Here is a 22,886-nt window from a genome sequence, read left to right on the forward strand (position 1 = left end):
CTTCACGCGCTGGCACTGATTTTTAGCCATCATTTCTCTCCCTCTTCCTTGTACCCTCTCTACACTCACATTTCCTCTTCTTGTTCTTTCTCATCTCCGTTTACTTTCTTGATTCATTTTCTTGAATCCAAGACAAAAGGATTTCTGCATTCAGGTTCCTGATGGAATCTTCTTTTTTTTTTTTTTTAATTGTGTAATCTTGACAGCTGAAAGGCTGAAGACAACCGTGCGTATCCAGGGCACCTGGCGCAGGAGAACACCCACATGAGGGGTGCCAGCTCCTCTGACTCCCAGCCCTCCTGTATGCCTGGGCCATGCAGCGTGGCTCCACACGGCTCGATAGTGCAGACGGGTTGTCAGGAGCTGGGACAGTGCTGCAGAGAAAGTGCGAGAGGAGGGCTGGAGAGAGATTTTGTAGACACTGGAGATCCCAGGAGTTCAAGTGTCTGGATGAGACCAGGTCCTTCAGGGTGAGAATCATAAAAAGAGGGGATGGGGAAGAGCGACAGAGAGGAGTCCATGGGTAGCAAGTAAACAGGATTTAAAAAAAAAAAAAAGAGGAATAAGTAGTAAATAAATTACATGCAGATTGCTGGTTTTGGTATCTTAATCCTCAGAATCTGTAGAACAGGCTTCTGCGTGCACGAGGGCAGTGGTGGTGACGGAGTGGCTTTGGGAAAAGAAAGCACAGAGCTCCGGTGGAGGTGAGAACTTGGGCCCCCACTGGCCCCTCTGACTTACCCAACCTTGGGAGCGCCCTTAAACCAGGAGTAAACATGAGGACAGGACACGGAGGTGCTGTCACTAGACCTGAAAGTGCAGAGGGAGAGGGTCTACTTCTCACCCAGCACCTGCACCGCACACAGAGAGCTTTGTCTCCAGGTTCAAGGGTTCGTGAGAGAGCTGTGTCCCACCACACATCCTGCGCTGTAAGTCAACGCCCAAATCCAGCCCCTTAACTCTAGTGCTCAGTTCCCAAGAGACGCCAACCACACACAACCAGAGGTTTTGGTGTCCGGCAATGGCAGAAGCAGAAAAAAGCAGGCCTTGGGGGAAAAGATAAGCTTTAAGTATCAAAGTGAGGAAAGATAATTACAAACAGTGCACTCAAAGCCCCCAAAGCAGGAGACACAACAGTTCTTATCCTCATGTCATTAAAACATGAAAAGAGCACACGTTTCCTCTCTCTCTCTCTCTCTGATTTTACACCTTCCTCCTCAGTCGCCAAAGCAGCAGGTGCCACCCAATCGCTCCCAGGAACCTTCTCCCCATGGATCCGCCCTGAGCGGGGTCCCCTACCTGAAGAGTCTTCATCCTCACTGCTTGAATCAAATCTTCTGTCAACAATCCAATCTTTAGAGACACAAACATCAGCAAGAAAGTTATGAGAGAGAAGGGCTCAGCCATTCCCCCAACTCCAGTGGCGGCCGTGCTGGCTCACTCGGCCCCCCATGGTCTTTCCTCTGGGTTCTTACCCCTTCCCTGGGCTCCACGGAGCCTGAGCCCTTCCCCAAGTCATTAATGACCGTTGCAAACCTTCAAATGAGAGCGAGGATCCCCCTTCAGCTTCTTACTTTCCCATTTCCACCAGATCTGTCTAGTTCTAGCCTCAAAAGGGCTAACCCTCAAATTCCAACTGTTACGGACACACTTTGGATCAAATGACTTCAGTGAACAGACCATGAGCCAGGCTCAGAGTGGCCCAAGAGAACATTCTATAAGGATGGAAATGTTCTGAGCTGGAAACACAGAGCTGCTGGGCACTTGAAATGTGGCGAATGTGACAAGGGAACAAATGCTTCATTTTATTTATTTTGATTAATTTGAATATGAACGGGCACATCTGGGTAGTGCCTACCACACTGGACAGCACAGCTCTAGAATCCAAAGATAAGGAAGACGTAACCACCTGTTCCCTGCTGGTTCCTTGCAGGGTAATTTACTAGCCTTCCCACCCCTGATGCATTTGTAGGTTCTTCCAGGGCTCGCGCACACGTGCCAGGCACCACGTGAGGCCCTGGGGACATTGCAACAGTCAGGTCAGCACTCAGGTCCTAGAGGCTTCCCAACAGGGGGCCCGCCTGTAAGCAGAGGTGAAGAGCACGGCCATACAATGCTCTCACAGGCCATGACAACCCCATCCAATGCCATCCACACTCAGAAGGAGCCCAAATGGCATCGTAAGTGTGGGCAGGGCTGGGCCCATAGGGCCAACATTGTACCGTTTCAGCCTTGGAATCCACCCCCCTCACAAGACCTGGGTGTCCTTTATGTCTTCCTTCTGCCACAACTCCCCACCCCGCTCCACCAACACCACTGCCAAATTTTCCCTCTTAAGGTCAAGCTCAAGGCTCCACCCTATTCTCACCCACGGAGTCCACTGGGCAACAGTCGATGAATTCTTAGAGCCCCACTGATTTGTACCGTTCATCACACACAGCCGGGGTCGGCATCACGGACAATCTATAATCTAGAGGTTAAGAATTTCTAGGACAATCTTTTCACGAGAAGATAGTTTTGGGGGTTATCAAGTAACATTTTTTCAAGCCAGCGGTCTCCTCATTTTGCTTTGTAGGGGAAAACACTGACACCTACAGGACTACCATGTTCTACTAAAATACAATCCATGCCACCCGAGATTCATGATCTGAAAGGAAACTCAAACCATACCTTGTCCCATTTTATACTTATACTGACTTAGAACAACTCCCTCGACCTGTTACTCTCAAAGGCCTTCAGAAGAAACCCAGACCCTATTTCCTCTGGCAGGTTCGACAGGGACGTGAGTAGCGATGCTCCTGTCCCACCACTGAGCTCAGAGAGTCTCCCCACCTAGCAATGCACAACCTCCCCTGTGCCCTCCTGGGAAGGGAGCCCAGTGCCCACCCTGATGCTCGGTCCCCAAAGAAGGTCTCTTGTTTCTCTTTTCCCTGTACACAGTGTTCTGTGCCCAGCCCACAGAAACCAGGGCTGGCCTAGTGATGGTTCTGATTTGCCACGTGACAACGGCATTTCTGATTCTTGGCAACATTTTCTGAAGCAAAATTATTGGACCTCAGTTGGTGAGAGTTGGAGCCTGTCTACTCCTGGAGGCTCCCCCTTTCTCGGATTCCTCCAGAACCGGGTGTGACACGTGGGTTCACCCGGGTGGGACTCCTGCAAAAGGAGGGAGCCCTGCCCCAGCGCCCCAGATGGGGTCGCGGAGGATTAAGACTGAGACCTCGCACACTCCAGAGGTTTGGGGGAGGAGGGAAGGAGCAGGAACCAACTATCACTGGGGGGAAATGTACACTTAAGGCTCAACTATCAGAGGGAGCAAGGGCTGGGATTACGGCATTTCAGGTCTAGTGAGCATCCTACACAAGGAGGCTCAGGAACAAGGATTAAAATCATAACTGATGCCAAACTCATAGGAGAAGTTCAGAGTCTCCCCCAGGTAGTAGAGGTGTGGGAGAAAGCGCCTTGGCTCTGGACTGAGATCCCCACTCGCAGGCTGTGAGACCCCCACCTTCCCCCCCCCCAATAATTCATCCACCTTCTCCAGCCTCTGCCGTTTTTTATGAGATACAAGGACAGTGACAGCTGCTTTTCATTCATCATCAATCAAACTGCCTGAAGGGAATATTATGGGCTGGACGGAGGTGAGACTTAGTAATAGAAGTTGCTATGGACCCCTCACAGTGATTCTGAAACACACTATTTTTCCACTTGGAACCCTGTGAACATTTTCCCAGTTGGCGATGAGGTTTTTCTCCCCGGAGTTTATGGAGGCATGCCTGCTATTCCATGAACCGCACACGTTTAAAGTGTACAGTTTGACACATTTTGAAATGCGTGTCATCCCATGACACAGCGGTGATGGGATTCTTTTCATTTAGAAGTTGACACTGGCAGTTGCGTTGCTGGCGGGGACATCAGTCTAGGGAAACACACACGGAGACGCACACACGCACACTCAGAATCACACCACACGGATCACAGAGGCGGCAGCCCGCTGCTCTGCATGCAGACTGTCGCCGTCCGGGTTCTTTGCCTGGGAAACCAGCTTCCTTCACCGCATCCTCAGCCCCCTTTCCCAGCAGAACCAGGGTGGCTCTCCTGATGAAAGCCAGCAAACAAGGCTCAACAATCTTACCACCTACACTTTTTCCTGAGCAAGGGCATGACTCCAGAGTACGTACCATGGTCACTTACTCCGGAGGCCACCTGCAGTTAGAGAGAAGAAAACTCTGTATCAGGTCACGCTGTGTAGTATTTACATGAGTCCTTTGTCCCATTGGTGACTTTAGGAAAACAGATGGCAAACTGTCCGGTCAAAGGTCCCCAAAGACAGTGCAGAAGACACTGGGGAAAAAAGCACATGCCTGTCCCCTCCGCACCCTGGATCTCCCAAGTCCATATGGGTTTCCCATTGCAAAATGCTTAATCCAACGATTAAATTCTAATCAGTTCTGCTGAGGAAAGGCCCTTGCATGATGTATAATCCAACGCTGTATTTGTGAATGGCCTCTTGAATCAGGAGTCACTGGTGAGCGACTCAATGCTCCCCGACAAGGACACTGTAAATCCCATCTCTAATGCACGTGCTCAGATATTCATACGTGACTTCAATTGAATTTTAAAAGAAAGAAACCAGGAAAGCCGCTCTTCTATCTCAGACAAAGACAGGCGAGCTCACCTTGGTATTAGATGGGAACTCTTTCTCCGCCTCGTCCCTGGGGAGCTCCTCCACCGGGCCCTCGGGGGCAGCTGGAAGGACACAGGGTGACTGTCAGTCATTGGTGATGCCACGCAGGGGTGACTCAGGGTGGTTTGCTGGACGTGGACCCGGGGTGAGAGAACATGTCATCGACTGGTCTCCAAGCAAGGACTGAGCGACTAGGGGCCATGCTCCTTGCTGGGCAAAGGAAGGCAGAGGAGAGGGGCAGGACAGAAATGAGAAGCAGGGTCCAGGCAAAAGAGTAAAGCCATATGTTGAGTTTTCATCTGCCACTGTTCTAGGGTATCAAGTTCACACAATCTGACAATCCCAGGGCTTGCGGTGATAATATTACTGAACACACTAAGATATCTCCTTGATTCTTATCTGCTTTGAGCCAGAGGCAGAGGAGTGACCTCAGCACTGACAGATGCCGCCCTGCGTTGTTTACAAGGAGCCTCACGCCTCTCGGAATCTGTGGGCCGACCGGGAGCACGCGGCTCCCTACGTGCGTTCACACTGATGACTGTGCCGAAGCCGGCTGTTATATGCACCTAGAGCCGCCCTGGGTTCTGGGACCCCTGAGGCCGCCTCACAATGATGCGCAGTGTCTGGTTCTCTGGGGATGCTAGCGCTTCTGGTACGTACATGGACACTGGCTGCTCTTGCCCCGTGAGGGGTGATGGGTGATCCTGTGGCTGAGTGACAAGTGCAGGCCAGTGGTTTAGAGCACAAGTCACACTCCTGGGCTCACATGTTGGCTCTTCCACGTGGGAGCTCCTGAGCTTGCGTCAATTGCCTCTGCACCTCCGTTTCTCTCTCTGAGGAGTGGGGATCATAAACCAATGCCCACACACAGCTCTGGGGAGGGCTGAACAAGACGATGTACATAACGTGTGCAGGGGTGATGGAACTTTCTTTGAGAAAGGTGGCCCTGGCAATTGTGAAGTGTTAAGTGGGACGTACCTACTGGGGAAACGTGTACACATTTTTAACCATACGCATTGCCCACACATTTACAATCAGACCACGCAGACCCAGACACAGACCCCCACCACCTAAAGGGAACAGAGTTGCCCCCAGGGGCTGCAGACTGCGGCCATAGCTCTCCACCTGGAAAATCGGTCCTTACCCCCAATCACCAGGCCCAGCAGGAAGCTGGAAATAAGGCGACTTTCCAAACTGAAACCAGCAAGAAAGCCCCACCTCCCTTTCCTTCTAAAGACGTACCATTTTCACTGGTTCTTGAGGCTACCTGCAATTACAGAAAAGAAGACACCATGAGGGTCAGATCATGATGCTGTATACGGCTTACCCAGGTCTTTCGTTCTCTTGGTGAGTCTAGAAAACCAAATGGGAAACCGCAGTTGACTCAAGGGGACGCAGAAACCAAATAGACCACGCCCACTCGTGGCAAAAGGCACCACCAGCTTTTCCTGGAGAACATGTCACTCAAGTCCATTTTGCTTGGCAATCACGTAATTCTTGTCCAAGGAGGAGAAACTGCCGCTGGTGGAAATGCCAGCTACTGTAGAGTTTGTCATTGATGCCACCATTTTTTGGAATGCCTTCTTGAATCAGCTGTCAGTTGGAAAAAGACTCCCAAGTGACACTCTCTCCGACATGGAAATCGTGTATACCATCTATAAACGTCATTGTCAGGTTTTCACACATGAATTCAATTGAACGTAAAATAAATGAACAAAGCCAGATATTGATCTCAAAGACAAGTGGCCTTACCTTGGCATGAGTTGGGGCTTCTTCCTCCACTCTGCTACTAGGGACTTCCTCTAGCAGGCCCTCAGGAGGATCTGGGAGGACACAGAGTAACTGTCAGTCACTGGTGCTGCTCAGTGATTACTCAGGGAGGTTTGGTTGACCTGGGCAAGGAGGGAGGCTGTACAGATGTGGCTGGTAAAATACACATGGACTGAGCTGCTTCTGGGCCATCTGCCTTGGTGGAAGGCAGACGAGAAGAGCAGAAAAGAAATGAGAAACAGAGTCCTTGCCAACTGAAGGCAAACTAAATCAATGCGAAATGTTCAGTCTACAAGAGGTACTAGGCTACAAGCTGTGATTCAGTGACAGAGTCCATCACTCATCCTGCCCATTATGAAGTCCAGTTAAATCGCTGCTATATTTCTGGCATCTTCCAAAACCGTTTCAGCCTCCGTGGATTCACAGATGCTGCTAACACATTTATCATCTGTTGTATAGAATTTTGCAAGTGATTAAAAGCAAACTTGTATTGGGGGGGGGGACTGGATTTAATTCCAGACAAAATATTCTGGAATTAATTTATTTATTCACTAACATTTTGTCATAAACATAATCAATTTATAGAAGTTTTGAAAATACCAATCTCCTGCTATTTGAAAATAACCACCATTAATAGATGATATTTTTGCTTCCAGTCTTCCTATTCTGTACCATTTATGTGTAGTCATTGGTTAGTGGCTGACCAAACTCATACCAGTCAGGCAACAGTGGGAGAGGGCATGGAGTTCATCCTCTATGCTTGACCCCCATGGCAGGAAGCCATACCAGCATTCCTAGATCAGCTTGTGGGAGCTAAAATGGACAATAAGAATCTTTCACTCTAAATACTGTGGATCTGTGTTCTGATTGTGGATTACTGCTTTCAGCAATGGAGGTGTAGACACACAGGCAGGCCACCATCATTTCAAACCCCACCAACCGAGTGACTTCCAGGAAAAGCACCCGTTTTTTCCTCTTTCATTTTTTTTTCTTTCCCTTTTTTTGGGGAGCCAGATATTTAAAGATAAGGATAATGAAAAGTAATTGCAAGTATAGGGGAATTTAGAAGATGAGTGCACGTGCCCAGAGAAAGACACAGCCTCAGAAAAGACCTGACAAAAGCTTAAGCTTATACCAAAGGGAGATCCCCACACAGAAACATCTTACAGCAATTCAAACAAACCAACAAACAGCACATGCTGTGGAAGAGAAAGAATCGGATTTCCATAGATACCACGTAAGATTCAAATGTCCGGTATTCAACAAAAAAAAATTACAAGGCATAAAAGGAAACAAGAAAGTATGGCTCATTCAAAGGAAAAAAATAACTCACAAAAACCATCCCTGAGGAATACAACATGGCAGACTTACTACACAAAGACTTTAAAATCACTGTCTCAAAGATGTTCAGAGAACTGAAGAGAGAAAAGAGAAAAGTCAGGAGAACTACATATGAACAAAATGAAATTATCAATAAAGAGTTAGAAGACATAAAAGTATACCTTGATAGGCTGGCTCTGGTGGCCGGGGGTGGGGGGCTTGCCTTCCTGGGCTTAACAGGACAAACAAAAAATAGCTCTTAACTGGCTGTCATCCTAAGGCTCGGAGCATATAGAAAATCCATCTCTAAATTTTCCCCTGAAAGAGGTCTATTTGCCTACTTTGAAAGCTGCTGCCTGAGGGCCTGGCTTCCGATCTGCCTGGCTCTAGGTGCCGACTGACATCCTCCCCTTTGGGGACACTGATGGGTCTTGGCACACCCTTAACTACTGGGAGCCACTAAGAACAAAGTAGGTTGCTTTGACAATCACAAAGGTTTGAGAAACAACCAAGAGCTAGGGTAGGGTTGAACAGTAAGTGTCATCTCCTACACGAGGCCACTCCTTCAAGACTGGGAGAGGTGGCTCCAACTATTCCGGAAAACGCAAAAATGCAGAGACAGTAAAAAGATTCGTGATTGTCAGGGATTCCAGGGAAAGGACAGAGAGATTAACAGCTGAAGCGCAGGGGATTGTGAGGGCAGTGAAACTATTCTGTATGACACTGTGATGGTCAATACGAGACATTATATATTTGTCCAAAACTATAGAAACACATAGCACAAAGAGTAAACCTTAATGTAAACTATGACATTGAGTTCATACTACTATATCAATACTGGTTCCTTAATAATAAATGTACCACATCAGTGTAAGATGTTACTAGGAGAAATTGGGGTGGGGGGAAGGGAGAATATGAGAACTTTCTCTATTATCTGCTCTTTTTTATGTTAAAGTAAAAGTGTCCTATATTTCACAGAACTAGAGCAAATCATAATAAAATTTATATGGAACCACAAAAGACCTAGAATTGCCAGAGCATTACTGAAGAAAAAGAAAGAGGCTGGAGGAATAACTCTCCCAGACTTCAGACAATACTACAGAGCTACAGTCATCAAGACAGCATGGTATTGGTACAGAAACAGACATATAGATCAATGGAACAGAATAGAGAGCCCAGAAATGAACCCACAAACTTTTGGTCAATTAATCTTCGACAAAGGAGGCAAGAATATACAATGGAAAAAAGACAGTCTCTTCAGCAAATGGTGTTGGGAAAACTGGACAGCAGCATGTACATCAATGAAGCTACAACACTCCCTTACACCATACACAAAAATAAACTCAAACTGGATCAAAGACTTGAACATAAGACAGGATACAATAAACCTCCTAGAAGAAAATATAGGCAAAACATTATGACATACATCTCAAAAATGTTCTCCTAGGACAGTCTACCCAAGCAATAGAAATAAAACCAAGAATAAACAAATGAGACCTAATGAAACTTACAAGCTTCTGCACAGCAAAGGAAACCATAAATAAAACAAAATGACAACCTACAGAATGGGAGAAAATTTTTGCAAGTGAAACCGACAAAGGCTTGATCTCCAGAATATATAAGCAGCTTATACGATTTAATAAGAAAAAAACAAACAACCCAATCCAAAAATGGGCAAAAGAACTAAACAAGCAATTCTCCAAGGAAGAAATACAAGTGATCAATAGGCACATGAAAAAATGCTCAATATCACTAATTATCAGAGAAATGCAAATCAAAACTACAATGAGGTATCACCTCACACCAGTCAGAATGGCCACCATTCAAAAGTCCACAAATGACAAACGCTTGAGAGGCTGTGGAGAAAAGGGAACCCTCCTACACTGCTGGTGGGAATGCAGTTTGGTGCAGCCACTGTGGAAAACAGTGTGGAGATTCCTCAAAAGACTAGGAATAGACTTACCACATGACCCAGTCATCCAGCTCCTGGGCATATATCCAGAAGGAACCCTACTTCAAAATGACACCTGCACCCCAATGTTCACAGCAGCACTATTTACAATAGCCAAGACATGGAAACAGCCTAAATATCCATCGACAGATGACTGGATAAAGAAGATGTGGTATGTTTATACAATGGAATACTATTCAGCCGCAAAAACTGACAACATAACGCCATTTGCAGCAACATGGATGTTCCTGGAGAATGTCATTCTAAGTGAAGTAAGCCAGGAAGAGAAGGAAAAATACCATATGAGATCGCTCATATGGGGAATCTAAAAAAAACCCATAAATACAAAACAGAAACAGACTCATAGACATAGAATACAAACTAGTGGTTGCCAAGGGGGCGGGAGGTAGGAAGGGACAGACTGGGATTTCAAAATGTAGAATAGATAAACAAGATTATACTGTATAGCACAGGGAAATGTATACAAGATCTTGTAGTAGCTCACAGCAAAAAAAATGTGACAATGAATATATGTATGTTCATGCATAACTGAAAAATTGTGCTCTACACTGGAATTTGACACAACATTGTAAAATGACTATAACTCAATAAAAAATGTTTTTAAAAAGTGTCCTAAATATTAAAATCTACTAATAAAAAATCTGGCTGCACTGCTTCAGGGAGAGATCTATTTCTGCTCATGTTCAGTAATCAGCTAATGTGCAAACATTAGCTTGAGACATTACTTACTATTAAGTGTAAATCAAACCTGACTTGTTTTCTTTTTCGCTTTATGTTTTTTGCTCTTTGCTTCTTTCTTTCCTTTTTTTTTTTTTTTTTTTTTGGTAAGGGGAGGTAATGAGGTTTATTTATTTATTCTTAGAGGAGGTACTGGGGATTGAACTCAGGACCTCGTGCACACTAAGCATGCGCTCTACTGTTTGAGCTCTACCCTAGCCCCGCCCACCCTCAACCTGACTTGTAAATACATCTTTACTTCCATGGTCCTAGCACAACTGACTGACAGTAAATTAAAATTTTCATACACGCAAAAGTAAGGGATATGGCTTAGCTTTCCTATAGTTTTCTCCTACACATGGTACACTCTAAACTTCAATTATTACTCTTGAATCTATTTCATGATATAATTTCCAAAGTACCTTCCACTGACTCATTCGTAGGGTACACTTTGGGGTGGGGCAGGATGCCCATTTTCCTGACCCTCTGCTGGGGGTGAGGTTTGTATCTTCTTAAATGAGGAACAAGTTTTCTTTTTGTGTCCATCAGGTGGGATTCTGGGAAACGCATTCACAGTAAAGAGAGCTGTTGACATTTTGCTGGCGGAAGAGCGCAGGAGAATGAGTGGTAACTTATTACAGTTCAGACATCTCATCCCATTATTCGCCAGCTGCCTACCAGAGCCTCCTGAATCCAAGTTGGGCTTTAGGAAGATCCTGCAGTTTGGGATGCACTTAAAGCACCCAACAGGCAGACGGATGGGCAAATACTTTTATTTAGATGAGGCAAAATAGAAAAAGGCAGCAGACTAGATGGACCAGGAATCTGGGGGCTGGTGCCTGATGACCTGGGTTCAAATCTTACTCGTAGCCATATGGACCCAGGGAGGTTATGTAACCCCTCTGTGCCTCAATTTTCTGCACTGTCCTATGAAAACTTGAATAGACCCTACTTTTTAGTCTATGGTATGAGGCTTAAAATGACTAAATACAGATAAAGATGAAGAACAAGTCCTTCAGAAGTCCTCTATAAGTGTCTGATCATTAAAACGTCTGGAAGAATAAGCTAGAAGCTAGGTGGCGTTGCCTCCAGAGAGAGGGGACTTAGATGGTTTACAGGGCAGGGAAGGGTGCCGTTTCCTTGTCATCCTTTACATGAGAAGGGCGCTTTACAGCTCATGGAGGATGTCTGTCATCATCTCCTGTGATCCCCAGGTTGGCCCTGTGGAGAGGGCAGTGCTAGGGCTGTCGCCCTCCATTCGGTAATTCACAACATTGATACCTAGAGATTTGAAGTGCTTTGTCCAGAGTCACACAACACACGTTGGATCTGGGACAGGAATGTAGTTGGCTCCCCGAGGACAGAGATCCCTAAAGAGCTAAGACTTCTAAATCACGCCCTATACACGTATCAAGGGCCCCTCTCCTGTTTTTCCTCAAAATATCCTGCCCCAAGTTTTCCATGCAAGAGAGCTGACACCCCAGAAGAGAGTCCTGAACCAGAAGGGCTCAAGCCCGGACCCAGCCTCCTACCTCTAGGCTTCAATCCCCGCCCTCAAACATGACAGACTCCTCCAAAAGAAATCCTTCTGAAGGACAAGGGGAAGCATCACCACGTGTCCGTCCTCCCCCGGCGCCTTCACACTGTCACCTGTCTCACATTGAGCCTTCTCGACGACCAGTTGAGCACCCTCAATGACTGGTAGTCTGTTTGGCCCGCAGGCTGGCTCGGAACTCAGAACACTCCAAACCAACTGCCAAGAATTAACTTCCCTTCAACTGACCAACCCTAGATGAGCGGTAAATATGAATTAACTGGGAAAGTAGCCATCTAGGTTGGCGCATTGGTAGTTTAATGAATTAAGTCTGTGACCCTCCATGTCTCCCTGACTACTGATGTGAGCAACTGTCTGAGAAGCCTGGCTGAGAAGGGGCTGTGGCTGCACTGGCCCTGAGTGGGCATCTTCTCTGCTCAAGTCCTTCCTCACCAGAATCCAGTCCCTGCAAACTCCTCATCCATCCTTAGATGTTGCAGTAGCAGGGGACAGAGTCCCATCTCTTAAGGGGCTCCTCCATAGCCCCACCCTAGAGACCCCACCTCAGGACTGACCCTGAGGATGACCCAGGCCCTCCCAGCCTCTGTCACCAAATGTTCATCCCACTAATCCAATGACATAGTCCCTTCTCTCCATTCTCCAAGCAGCATCCAAACATCCAGAACACTGTCCACATCAACCCATAGGAGGCCCACCATGAAATCTCACCATGCTTTTTTCCTTTCTGAAAATCTCTAAATGTAGATTGGTAATGATTGGTTTTTGACATCAACATTCAGAAGAGTTTGGCCTGTAATCCCCCTTTCCTGTAATGTCTGTTAAGATGGTATCAAAATTCTCCTGATCTGATAAAATCAGTGCAGGTATGTCCTCTCTAAATCTGTTCTCTGGGAGAGTGCGTTGTTCACACTCTTAGGATTGGCATTATTTCTATCTGAAATATTTGGAAGAATTCAGAGGAAGACATCAGGGCCAGAAGTTTGCTTTGTGAGAAAAATATTCTCTGTGTTTGTTTTTTATGACTGCTTTACACATTATTTTTTGCACAGATATCATGTGTACAGCTTGATAGCTTCTTATAAACACGTGTATTGCCAACATCCCAATCAACACACAGGATTTCTGAAACACTTAACAGCATTGTTTTTATTATTTCCCAGTCAGCAGTCCCCAATAGGAACCCACCATTCTGACTATGATCACTATATTTTAGATTTCTCTGCCTTCAACATCAAATAAATGGAAACACAAATGTGAAAACATTTGTGTCTGGCTGAATATTATGCCTGAGTAGCATTTCAATTCATCTATGTTGTTATGAGAAGCAAAAATTTATTTTGAATTACTATCTCGGTATCTAAGTTTACTTCCTCTGCATTTTAAGTACCGTGTCATTTCCCATGGTGGTTACTCAGAAATGATGCTGCAGTGAATGTTTCTGTGCAGGCCTCCAGGTGGACGTAAGCATGTCTCTCTCATATGTTGAAGTGAGAGAAGCCAGCCAAAAAAATAACATGGTGGGGAGGGTTTAGCTCAGTGCTCAGTGGTAGAGTTCATGCTTAGCATGCCCGAGGTCCTGGGTTCAATCTTGGGGCAAAGTGTCAGCCACAGTCCCTGAGGAAAACGTGTACACCCAGCAAATCAAGCTAGTTTCTTCAAACATCCTTTCCCTCCACCCCGCCTGTCTATGGGCAAGAGACGTTCTGCATAAATTGTGAAACACAAAGAAAGGGACAAATCAACTCACATTTGTTTCCTCTTGATTGAAAGTAAGTGTTTAGTGACAGATTCCAAATGGCTTACTAGTTGTAGGAGTTAGTTCTTGAGTCTTTACACAAACTTTGAAAGGTTATTAATGTAAAAGAGAAGGTTCATTTACACAGAAAACTCCCTGACCAAGAGGGACACAGTTCTCTGGAATAATATTGTGACTTGGTGTCATCAAACAAAATGCAACTTTTGAGGTACTCAGGGTAGATGTACTCAAATTGAGGGAGGGCAAAAGTTGCCACAGTTGATGGTTTTAAAATTAGAACATTGATGAAACGAAATTTGACCCGGTCTCAGGACATAAGAGCATAAACATGATTCTGTTTGAGGAAAACGAAAAAAGCAGTCTTGATTAGCAACACAAAGGACAAAGGTACAGGAGAAGAGAGCAGCTTCCCTGCTCTAAATGTAGGTGAAAAAAAATATTTTGCAGCTGTATTTTAAATATACAATTTTCTTGGAGGCCAGTCTCTTGTCATTATTTAACACTCTACTTCTGCTGGGGTTTATTTTGAAAAATGTAATCTCGAGTGCCCAATTTAAGAACGGCCTAAAGGACACAAAAGTCATGTGTGGAATTCCTGTTTCATGTCAACATGCACTGAAATGAATTGAGGACATTAAAGGGAGGAGGCGAGAGTGAAGAGGGCTGTGTCCTACTTCAGCTGAAAGGACAGTTCAACAATTGAGACAGTCACTCCCTTTGCTCAATGAGTTGGGATACTTCTTGTTCAACCCAGGTTTCTGCAGGTCTACCATGTCAGGATTCTTTGGGGTGACTCTTTGGGGTGTAAGTCAGCCACCTGACTTAGCAAAATAAGCTGAAGCAAAAAAAGAAAGAAATGCCCCAGTATCTCCTCTAAATAAATAAATAAGTAAACCTAGTTATCTACCCCCCTCCCAGAATTTAATAATAATAATAAAAAAGAAGAAAGAAAGAAAGAAAGAAAGAAAGAAAGAAAGAAAGAAAGAAAGAAAGAAAGAAAGAAAGAAAGAAAGAAAGAAAGAAAAGAGAGAAAGAGAGGAAAGAGAGGAAAGAGAGAAAGAGAGGAAAGAGAGGAAAGAGAGGAAAGAGAGAAAGAGAGAAAGAGAGAAAGAGAGAAAGAAAGAAAGAAAGAAAGAAAGAAAGAAAGAAAGAAAGAAAGAAAGAAAGAAAGAAAGAAAGAAAGAAAGAAAGAAAGAAAGAAAGAAAGAAAAACGTGTTGGCTTTAGTGAAGGCAAAGTCTAGCCCATGGGCTAGTCGCTTAGCATCATCAGACTTTCCATCTCTGTGATCAATCATCTCAGACCACTTTTCTCCTGTGTTGGTTTCATCACCTCAACAGATGGTAAAAGTGGCCTTTAACAACTCAGGAAGGAAAAAAAAAGGAGCACCTTCCTTGAGAAAAAGGTTTGGATACAACTCTCACTGGTTCAGCTCAGAGTCACACGGTCCTGAGCTAATCACTGTTCGGGAGATGGAATGTGCTGATTGGTTCTGTCTGAACCACGTGCCCACTCACAAAGCTAGGCTTGAAGTAAATTACCCCAAAGGCTGGGAGGAATGTGTGCTTCCCCACAAGTCACCTGCTATACTTGGAACAAGGGGGAACAGACCCTGGGCAGATAGAACAGCCAGCATCCATTCTGTCATTACTGTGATATGTCCTGAGCCTTCTCCGACATCTCCAAGGATTCCCTAGATGGTCACTTCTTGCTCAGAATTTCTCCCATGTCTTTTTTGTCGCCCTTGGGGCTTTCCTCAACATTCCTAAGGCTGCAGTTATCCCTCTAGCCCAAGTCACCCCAAACATGGACACAACCCCCCTCCTTTGTTCCCCAAAGCACCCCTATTATGCATTGTTATGCATAATCTCTGCTATGTTTGAACGTGTGTGTTCCCCAAAATTTCTTTGTTGAAATCTTAATTCCCAGTGTGATGGTAGGAGGTGGGACCTTCGGGAGGTGATCAGGGCATGAAGGTGGAGCCCTCACAAATTGGACTAGTGCCCTTATAAAAGAGACCCCACAGAGCTCCCTCACCGCTTCCACCAGCAAGAAGTTACCAGCCATGAACAAGGAAGGGGGCTCTCACCAGAAAGCAACCATAATAGTGCCGTGATCTTGGACTTTCCAGCCTCCAGAGCTGTGAGCAATAATTTTTGTTGCTTATAAACTACCCTAGTCTCTGGTATTTTGTTACAGCAGCCCAAATGGACTAAGACAATCTCCTTTTTTCTGCCCCGCCCCCCCTTCATCACGGCGCAGCCGTGAAGGGGAGGGTGGGGTGGACGTTGCCGGAACCCAACAGTGAGTCCCCTGAAAGCTGGCCCCGGCGGAAACGTTGGTTCTGGGAGGAACCTTGGCGAGGGCCGAACTCTGGCCTGGGCGGAGAGTTACCCTGGCAACGACGCGTACCCGGTATGAAGGGAAGCGGTGCGCCGGCGGTGACAGAGGCGGGGCTTCCGGCGGAAGTGGGTAGCTCTCCACTGGCGGCCGAGGAAGATGCCGTGTGCTGTGTGGCGGTGGCGGTGGCTGTGCCTCGGGCTCTGCAGCCTGCTCCTGACGCAGGCGGAGGCCCCGAGCCCTGTGGAGCCGCCGGAGCGGAGCCGGCCGTATGCTGTGCTGCGTGGGCAGAACCTGGGTGAGCGGCCGCGGGCTGGCGGGCGGCAGGTCGGGCCTGCGCTTCCGCCGCTTCCCCTAGCCGGAGCCTGGCACGCGCGGGGCGGGCGGTGGGGGCCGTGTGAGGACTCCGGGTGCAGGTGCGACCCCCTCAGAAGGCCTGAGCTGCACCGCTCAGTACAAGGTCCGGTATACGGTAGGCTCGATATGTGCTGGTTGCGTGAATGACTTGGGAATCCGGAAACCTGGGTCACACTCTGGGTCCCCTCTGTGGCTGTGTGGACCTAAGCTAGACAAGCCGCCAGTAATATATACCCCATCTCCTCTTCTTTCCTGATGGGAGTAGTAGTCATAGTCATACTCACCACGATAGTTGACATTTGCTGAGCATCTCAATATGTCGTCTTGTTCCGAGCACTTTGTATATGTGATTTTATGTGGTTCTCACAGTAACTTAATGAGAAAGGTACAGTTCTTCAGCCTTATATTACAGATAACTGAACTCAGAGAGGTGAAGTTACTTGCCTAGGGTTACACAGCTGGGAAGTGGCAGAGAACAATACTGGAACCTTGGTTTTGTGGGGCTTGAAACATACGTTTTGGGAGGATCTCGTCAACATACACAGGTTTATACACACGTACATACGTACATATGGGAGTTCATGGCTTCGGAAGGGGCCCCGGAGCTTAAAGCTTGGGCGACTCAATAATTCTGCCTCTTGTCCCTCCAAAGCTGTTTCTTTGCGCTGTACGTCGTTGGTATGTCTGTATATGTACAGGGTTGCCACATAGTATTATTGGTGGATTATCTTGACTTTCCATAAACTCATTGTCTGTCATGTATGGACCACTTACTGTGTACCTAGCACGCTGCTAAGTGGTTTCCATACATTATCCGGCTTAATCCTAAGCAGGATTTAGAACACGGTTTCTCAGCCTGGGTATTGCTGATCCGTTGGACCAGGTGATTCTTTGTTGGGGTGAGTGGAATGGAGGCACACTGTCCTGAGCACTGTAAGATATTTAATAGCATCCCCAGCCTTTACCCACTAGATGCCAGTAGCACACCCCACTCCCAGTCCAGATAGTCAAAATATCTCCTGACATTTGCCAAATGTCCACTGGGGGCAAAATTTCCCTGTTTGAGAACCACTGCTGTGGTTCTATTCAAAGCATGGTGGCAGCAGAGCAGTGAGGTTTGGACACTGTTACCTGCAAAGAGATACCTAGGGAACTTGAGATTGTTTAGAAATTTAACAGTTTGACGTTGTTGCAACATCCAAGCAAGTAGAGCCCAGTCCTAGGTCCCTGAACTGGAATGCTTTGCAGATAGAGGGAGCTGCTTATTCGTCATACACAGTGGGGGCTATGTAGGAAGTGGCCTGGGACAGACAAAAAGTTACAAAAATCAGTCTTTTCCCACAGATTGTTTGGGAAACACTGCCCTAGACAGTCCTATGCAGTGGGTATCATTATCTCCATTTTTACAGAAGAGGAAACAGACACAGAGAGATTGTGTAAATTCTGTAAGGGTACGTAGCCTGTAGGTGTAGATGAGAACTCAGACACTCTGACCCCAAACCTTGAATTCTTGACCATCGTGCACCATCGTGCTGTGCTGCCTGTCTTGGCAGGGAGCCTTGGCAGTGATAATGGCTTTAGTTTATCATGTGCTTATTATATGTACGGCACTGTGTTGAGCACTTTTCATATAAAATATAAAAAAAATTTTGAGATATAAAATAAGATTTGAGTAAAATACAATTGATAGTTGAAAAAAAATATAATGATGTGGATATGCTTTTCTAATTTCCCGATCTCTTGGTTGACAAACAAATGCACAGGAGTACTCCAAATGGGAGTTGGGACTGCAGGAATGTTGCAGAAAAAATGCACACATTCAATAGGAAACTGGACTAGATGTCTTTTGGTACCCTTCCCAGGCTAAGACTTTTGGATTCTTTAATGATCATATTTAAAACAATAGATTCCATGTTACAGTGTTAAGCTTTAAAAAAATGCAAATATTAGAAAAGTTTCAAAAACACTGCAAAACATTTACTTGAAATTTGCTATTTAAATGACATTCATACTTATGCCTCAACTCTTGTGAGATGGGTTTCATTTGCTCCATGTTATAGATGGAGAAAATGAGGCCCAGGGAGGGGCAGTGAGGTGTAAGGAAGGACCTAAGTAGTCAAGTTCTGTCTGGGCCTGCCATTCAGGCAGCTAACACTATGTGCAAAGTGAGGGAGAAGAAGAAAGATGGAGGGTGGGAGAGTTTATCAAGCCCCAAAAGGATAGCTATCCCAGTGGGAACTGTGTACCTAATAACTCATGGTTTTAAGCTTTTTTATTTTTATTTTTTAAGATTTCCTTTCTGCAATTCCCCTGCATTCATGCTTTGGGAGGTGGGTTGTTTTTGTTTGTTTGCTTGTTTTAAAGAGTCTTTCTAAAATGCAAGAGATTGGTTTAAATGGAATAAGACAACTTTAGGTCCAACTATAGTCAGAGCCTTAAAAACTGATGGAATTCAGGACTTTGGAAATTAGGGCAGGTATGTAGGTAACGAGGGCTATTTTGAGATATGACATTTAGCTCGTGTAAGTCGTAGATTTTGTTTGAGACCTTTAAAATTCTTTCTGGCCTCTTGGAGTTGTGACACACTGTCTTTGTCACCTTCTTCATTCTTCCTCCCCCTCCTTCACCAGGAAAAGATGAAACCATAGTCAAATCTTAGGCCCCAGCTGGAACCTGGGATGGGTCCACACATTTACAAACACATATGTGTACATTTGCTTCTTTAAGGTAATATTTTGAACTGCCTCCAAGATTTCTGAGATAGTCACACAAATGGGATTGCACATCACTTCTGACAGGTTGCTGGTTAATTTAAATCCCAGGTCCTTATATCTAGTCTCGTATCCAAGGGTCAACTTTAGTTATCAGCTGTAGGTCCCATTTCTTGTCTGAGCACCTTAGAAGTTTTAGATGTGAAATTTACTCTCAAAAATGTAATAGCTCTGTGAAGTTGTGTAATTGCTGCTTTGATCAGAAGGCCCTTGCGGAGACGCCTGGAGAGACTGAAGTTCATTATTCTTACTGAATCTCTAGTTTTTATGAATGGTTTTCAAAACAGAGCTGGGCTCCATGCTTCTATTCTTGCCCCCCTATAATGGGATGGTTCTCCACACAGCAGGTGGAGGGATCTCTTTTCCCAACCAGATCAGATCGTGCCCCTCTTTGTCCACAACCCCCTCTTTAAACTTAGAATAAAATCCATGTTTCCCTTGTGGTCTACAAGGCCCTGCCTGGACTGGCTCCAGCCTTCCTGTCTGGCTTCACCTCCCGCCTTTCTTCCTTCACTCCTGCCTCCCAGCCATGCATGCCTCCTTTCTCTTCCTTGGTTTTCTGGCTTGTTCTGACCTGAAGGGCTTGCATTTGCTGATCCTTGATGCTCTCCTTGCAGACCTCCACACATTAAAGCCTCTGCTTGTGTGTCCCCTCCCTGCTTCTTCCCACATCCTGCTGATGGTGCCCACCCCTCCCCCATTGCTGTCCGTGACAATTTCCTTGCGGCACTGAAAGCTTTGTGAAATGCTGTTTGTGTACGTTCTCTCCCCACCTTCACAGAGGCATCCCCAGAGGGCCTGTCCTAGCTGTTCCCCCTACACCTGGCACAGTGGCATTTGGTAAATCATATCAGTGAATGACTTACAGAACATGAAGCTGCCGTTAGGAAGTAACCTGTGTTCCTTTTGCAGTTTTGCTGGGGACCCTTTTCAGCATCCTGTTGGTGACTGTGATCCTTATGGCATTCTGTGTCTACAAGCCCATTCGGCGTCGGTGACAGCCCGGCAAGCAAGTCCTTCCGAGAGCGTTTGGGAACAGAATAAGTTGTGTTGCTCATGGGTCAGTGGAGAAGTTGAATCAGAAATGTCCGGCTTGGAAACGACCTCTGGTCTGGACAGTTGGTAAATGCTGAATTAGAAAAAAACACCTAGCATGAGCATATTCTAGCGCTGTAACGTGAGCGTTTGGCCGCTGAGTCTGCTTCTCAGTGTTTCTCTTTAGATTTGGCTCTTCTTGTTAGAAGACCTGAAGCTCCAAGTTTCAGTGTAAAGATGGAGCGCTCATGAGAAAGAAAACATAACTTTGTGAGTGATGTGAAAACCACACTGGGAAGGACTAATCATTACTGTTTGAAAATATTAAGAGGAAGATTTCACGTGTAGATGTTCCCTACTTAAGATTATCATTTTGGTCACAATGGGTTAAGAATCACTAATGTTTTAAATTATCTTGAGTTGGCCTAGAACACTTCGTTTGCAAAGGACTGTCAGCTGTGGGGAGCGGAGGCCGCCACTCCGCACGCTGCACGAATCTCTGCACTCAGATCCTCGCCCTGAAGTCAAGGTCACACCAGGCAGGCCTATGAGCACAGGCACCCTTTGGCTGGAAGGCTCTGGGGTTGGGCTGCAAGTGTTAGCAGTCGGCCCGCCTGAAAAAGAACTCATCCTGCTCCAGCACATCCATCTCCTTGCCCAGCCCACGGCCTAGAAGTTGGGCTGCTTTTCTGATCTGGAATCTGAAAGAGACTCAGCAGGAACTCTTTTCAGCCCTGGGTCGGGGGAGCGCAACAGAAGTGCATGTTCACTGGACGAGGCAGAGTGGTCAGTGGGTGTGTGTTTACACAAATTTAATTTCAACTTTAAAGATGCTGCTATTTGTTTGCACTGTTGGTAAACTGGATTTTTTCCCCCTATGGAACTGATACTTTCATACTTACAGTATTTATTTTAAAGGTGCTAGGTTTAACTTTGTTATTAGATTAAAATGCTTATCTTGTGCGCCATTCAAGCACAGCACTGATTTTTTTTTTTTTTTAAACAACCTGTACTTAATGTGAAATAACCAATGTGGGATACTGTAACCATTTGACTAAAGGATTTTGTTTGTAACCCTAACATTGAGCCACTGAAATGTTCACTGTTCTGTGCTTTTGAGCAAAATGTCAATTAAAATTAAAGTAAAATTGTACGTGCTGTTTTATGCCTAGTAATTATTTTTTAGGCCTTTAAAATGCAGGAGTGTGTGTGGTTGAGTCTGATTTAATCTCTTAAGGAAGCACTGTGAAGTGGGATTTTAAATGGATACGTGAAATAACACTACTGCCTCAAGGCAAAGTATTGATGAGTAATCTCAGGCTGGGCCGGGGGCCAGAAGACCAGGGTTCTTGTCCGAACTCCAGTTACAAAGAGCCTTAATTTCTCCAGAGCCTCGGTTTTCTCATCTGTAAAACCGTGATACCCACACTTTCTCTTTATTACGGTGAGGATCAAATGATGTGAAGACCAACACAGATGAAGTTCAGGTCACCACAGCTGGCCTGTGCCAAGAAGCCCGGTTGGTGACTGGAGGGAGAAGGCAGAGTGGCTGGAACTCTGAGGGACTCCAGCACAGGCAGAGTTACGTCCCAGGAGCCCACATCCTCGCCTCATCTGGGATGCCACGTTTTGATGATATGCGGCCTAAAAACTTATTGCCATTTTTAGAATTTTAAGAGGAAAGAGTAAAAACTTGTCAGGCCCATAAACCTTGGGACCTGCCGTTTGCACAGGATAACAGCCAGGTAACACGATCATGTTCAGTTTTCTGGAGCAGTCTTGCAATAGTTACTCCACATACAAATCCAAAACCCAGCCTACATCTTCATCTCAGTGTTCACATCTGTTCAGTATGAGATTTTAAGTGGAAGTAAGACAATAATCTTTGCAGAATGAAGCTTATTTCAGAGAGATGAGTAAAAACGAAAACATCAGTCCCGGGAGTGAGAGGGACATAAACTGAAAACTTACATGCACCAGAGGTTGACCAGCTGCTACTTCCAAGTGGAATTATCCTCCTGACCTCCACCTTTAGGAGTGCAGGGAGGCAGTGGCCAAACCTCAGACTTCCTAAAGTGAACTGTACTCAGGATGCTTAACCGTGTCCCCTAGCGAACACACTCAACTAATCTATACCAATCATAAAAACGAGTTACTTTAGCAAACACTACACTTCCTTTAAAGTTGAGATTAAGAAGTATGCAAGTGGACTGTGGGACCTGAGATTAAGAAGTATGCTGCTTGAGATCAGGGGCTCTGGAGTGTTATTAGTAGATTACGTTTTTCATAGCTGGACCTCAATCTTACATCCACACCTTATTTCTAGCCATGGGCCTGGTTTGGACTTCGAACTCCATCAGTTAGTGCTCGGCATGCAGCCAGGTGAAGCGGCCATAGTCCAGCTCATCTTTGATGTCATCTGCATTCAGCAGGAAACTGGGGCCAAGCTGGTGGTTACGGTAAGTCTCTCTTTCCTGTCACTATTCAGAGCAGATTTAGCCACCTTGACACTTGGCGTCATGTAGGGTGCGATGAGCTTGTTTTGGGAGCAAGGATCTTAAAACTTTGTTACGTGGTCATCCTTCGTATCCCAGGGCTCCACATCCA

The 22,886-nt window shown here is 45.7% G+C and overlaps 1 protein-coding gene across 1 annotated transcript; it reads left to right on the plus strand.

Moving 5' to 3' along the window:
• The first annotated feature begins 16,222 nt into the window (after positions 1-16,222).
• LOC123619315 (uncharacterized) lies at positions 16,223-21,437 on the plus strand. The gene is made up of 2 exons (XM_074356605.1): positions 16,223-16,414; positions 20,157-21,437. Exons 1-2 carry the CDS (start codon positions 16,276-16,278, stop codon positions 20,240-20,242), a joined length of 225 nt encoding a protein of 74 aa, XP_074212706.1. The 5' UTR covers positions 16,223-16,275; the 3' UTR covers positions 20,243-21,437.
• The last annotated feature ends 1,449 nt before the right edge of the window (positions 21,438-22,886 follow it).

Source organism: Camelus bactrianus, chromosome 32, assembly GCF_048773025.1.
Source record: "Camelus bactrianus isolate YW-2024 breed Bactrian camel chromosome 32, ASM4877302v1, whole genome shotgun sequence".
Taxonomy (NCBI): Eukaryota; Metazoa; Chordata; class Mammalia; order Artiodactyla; family Camelidae; genus Camelus; species Camelus bactrianus.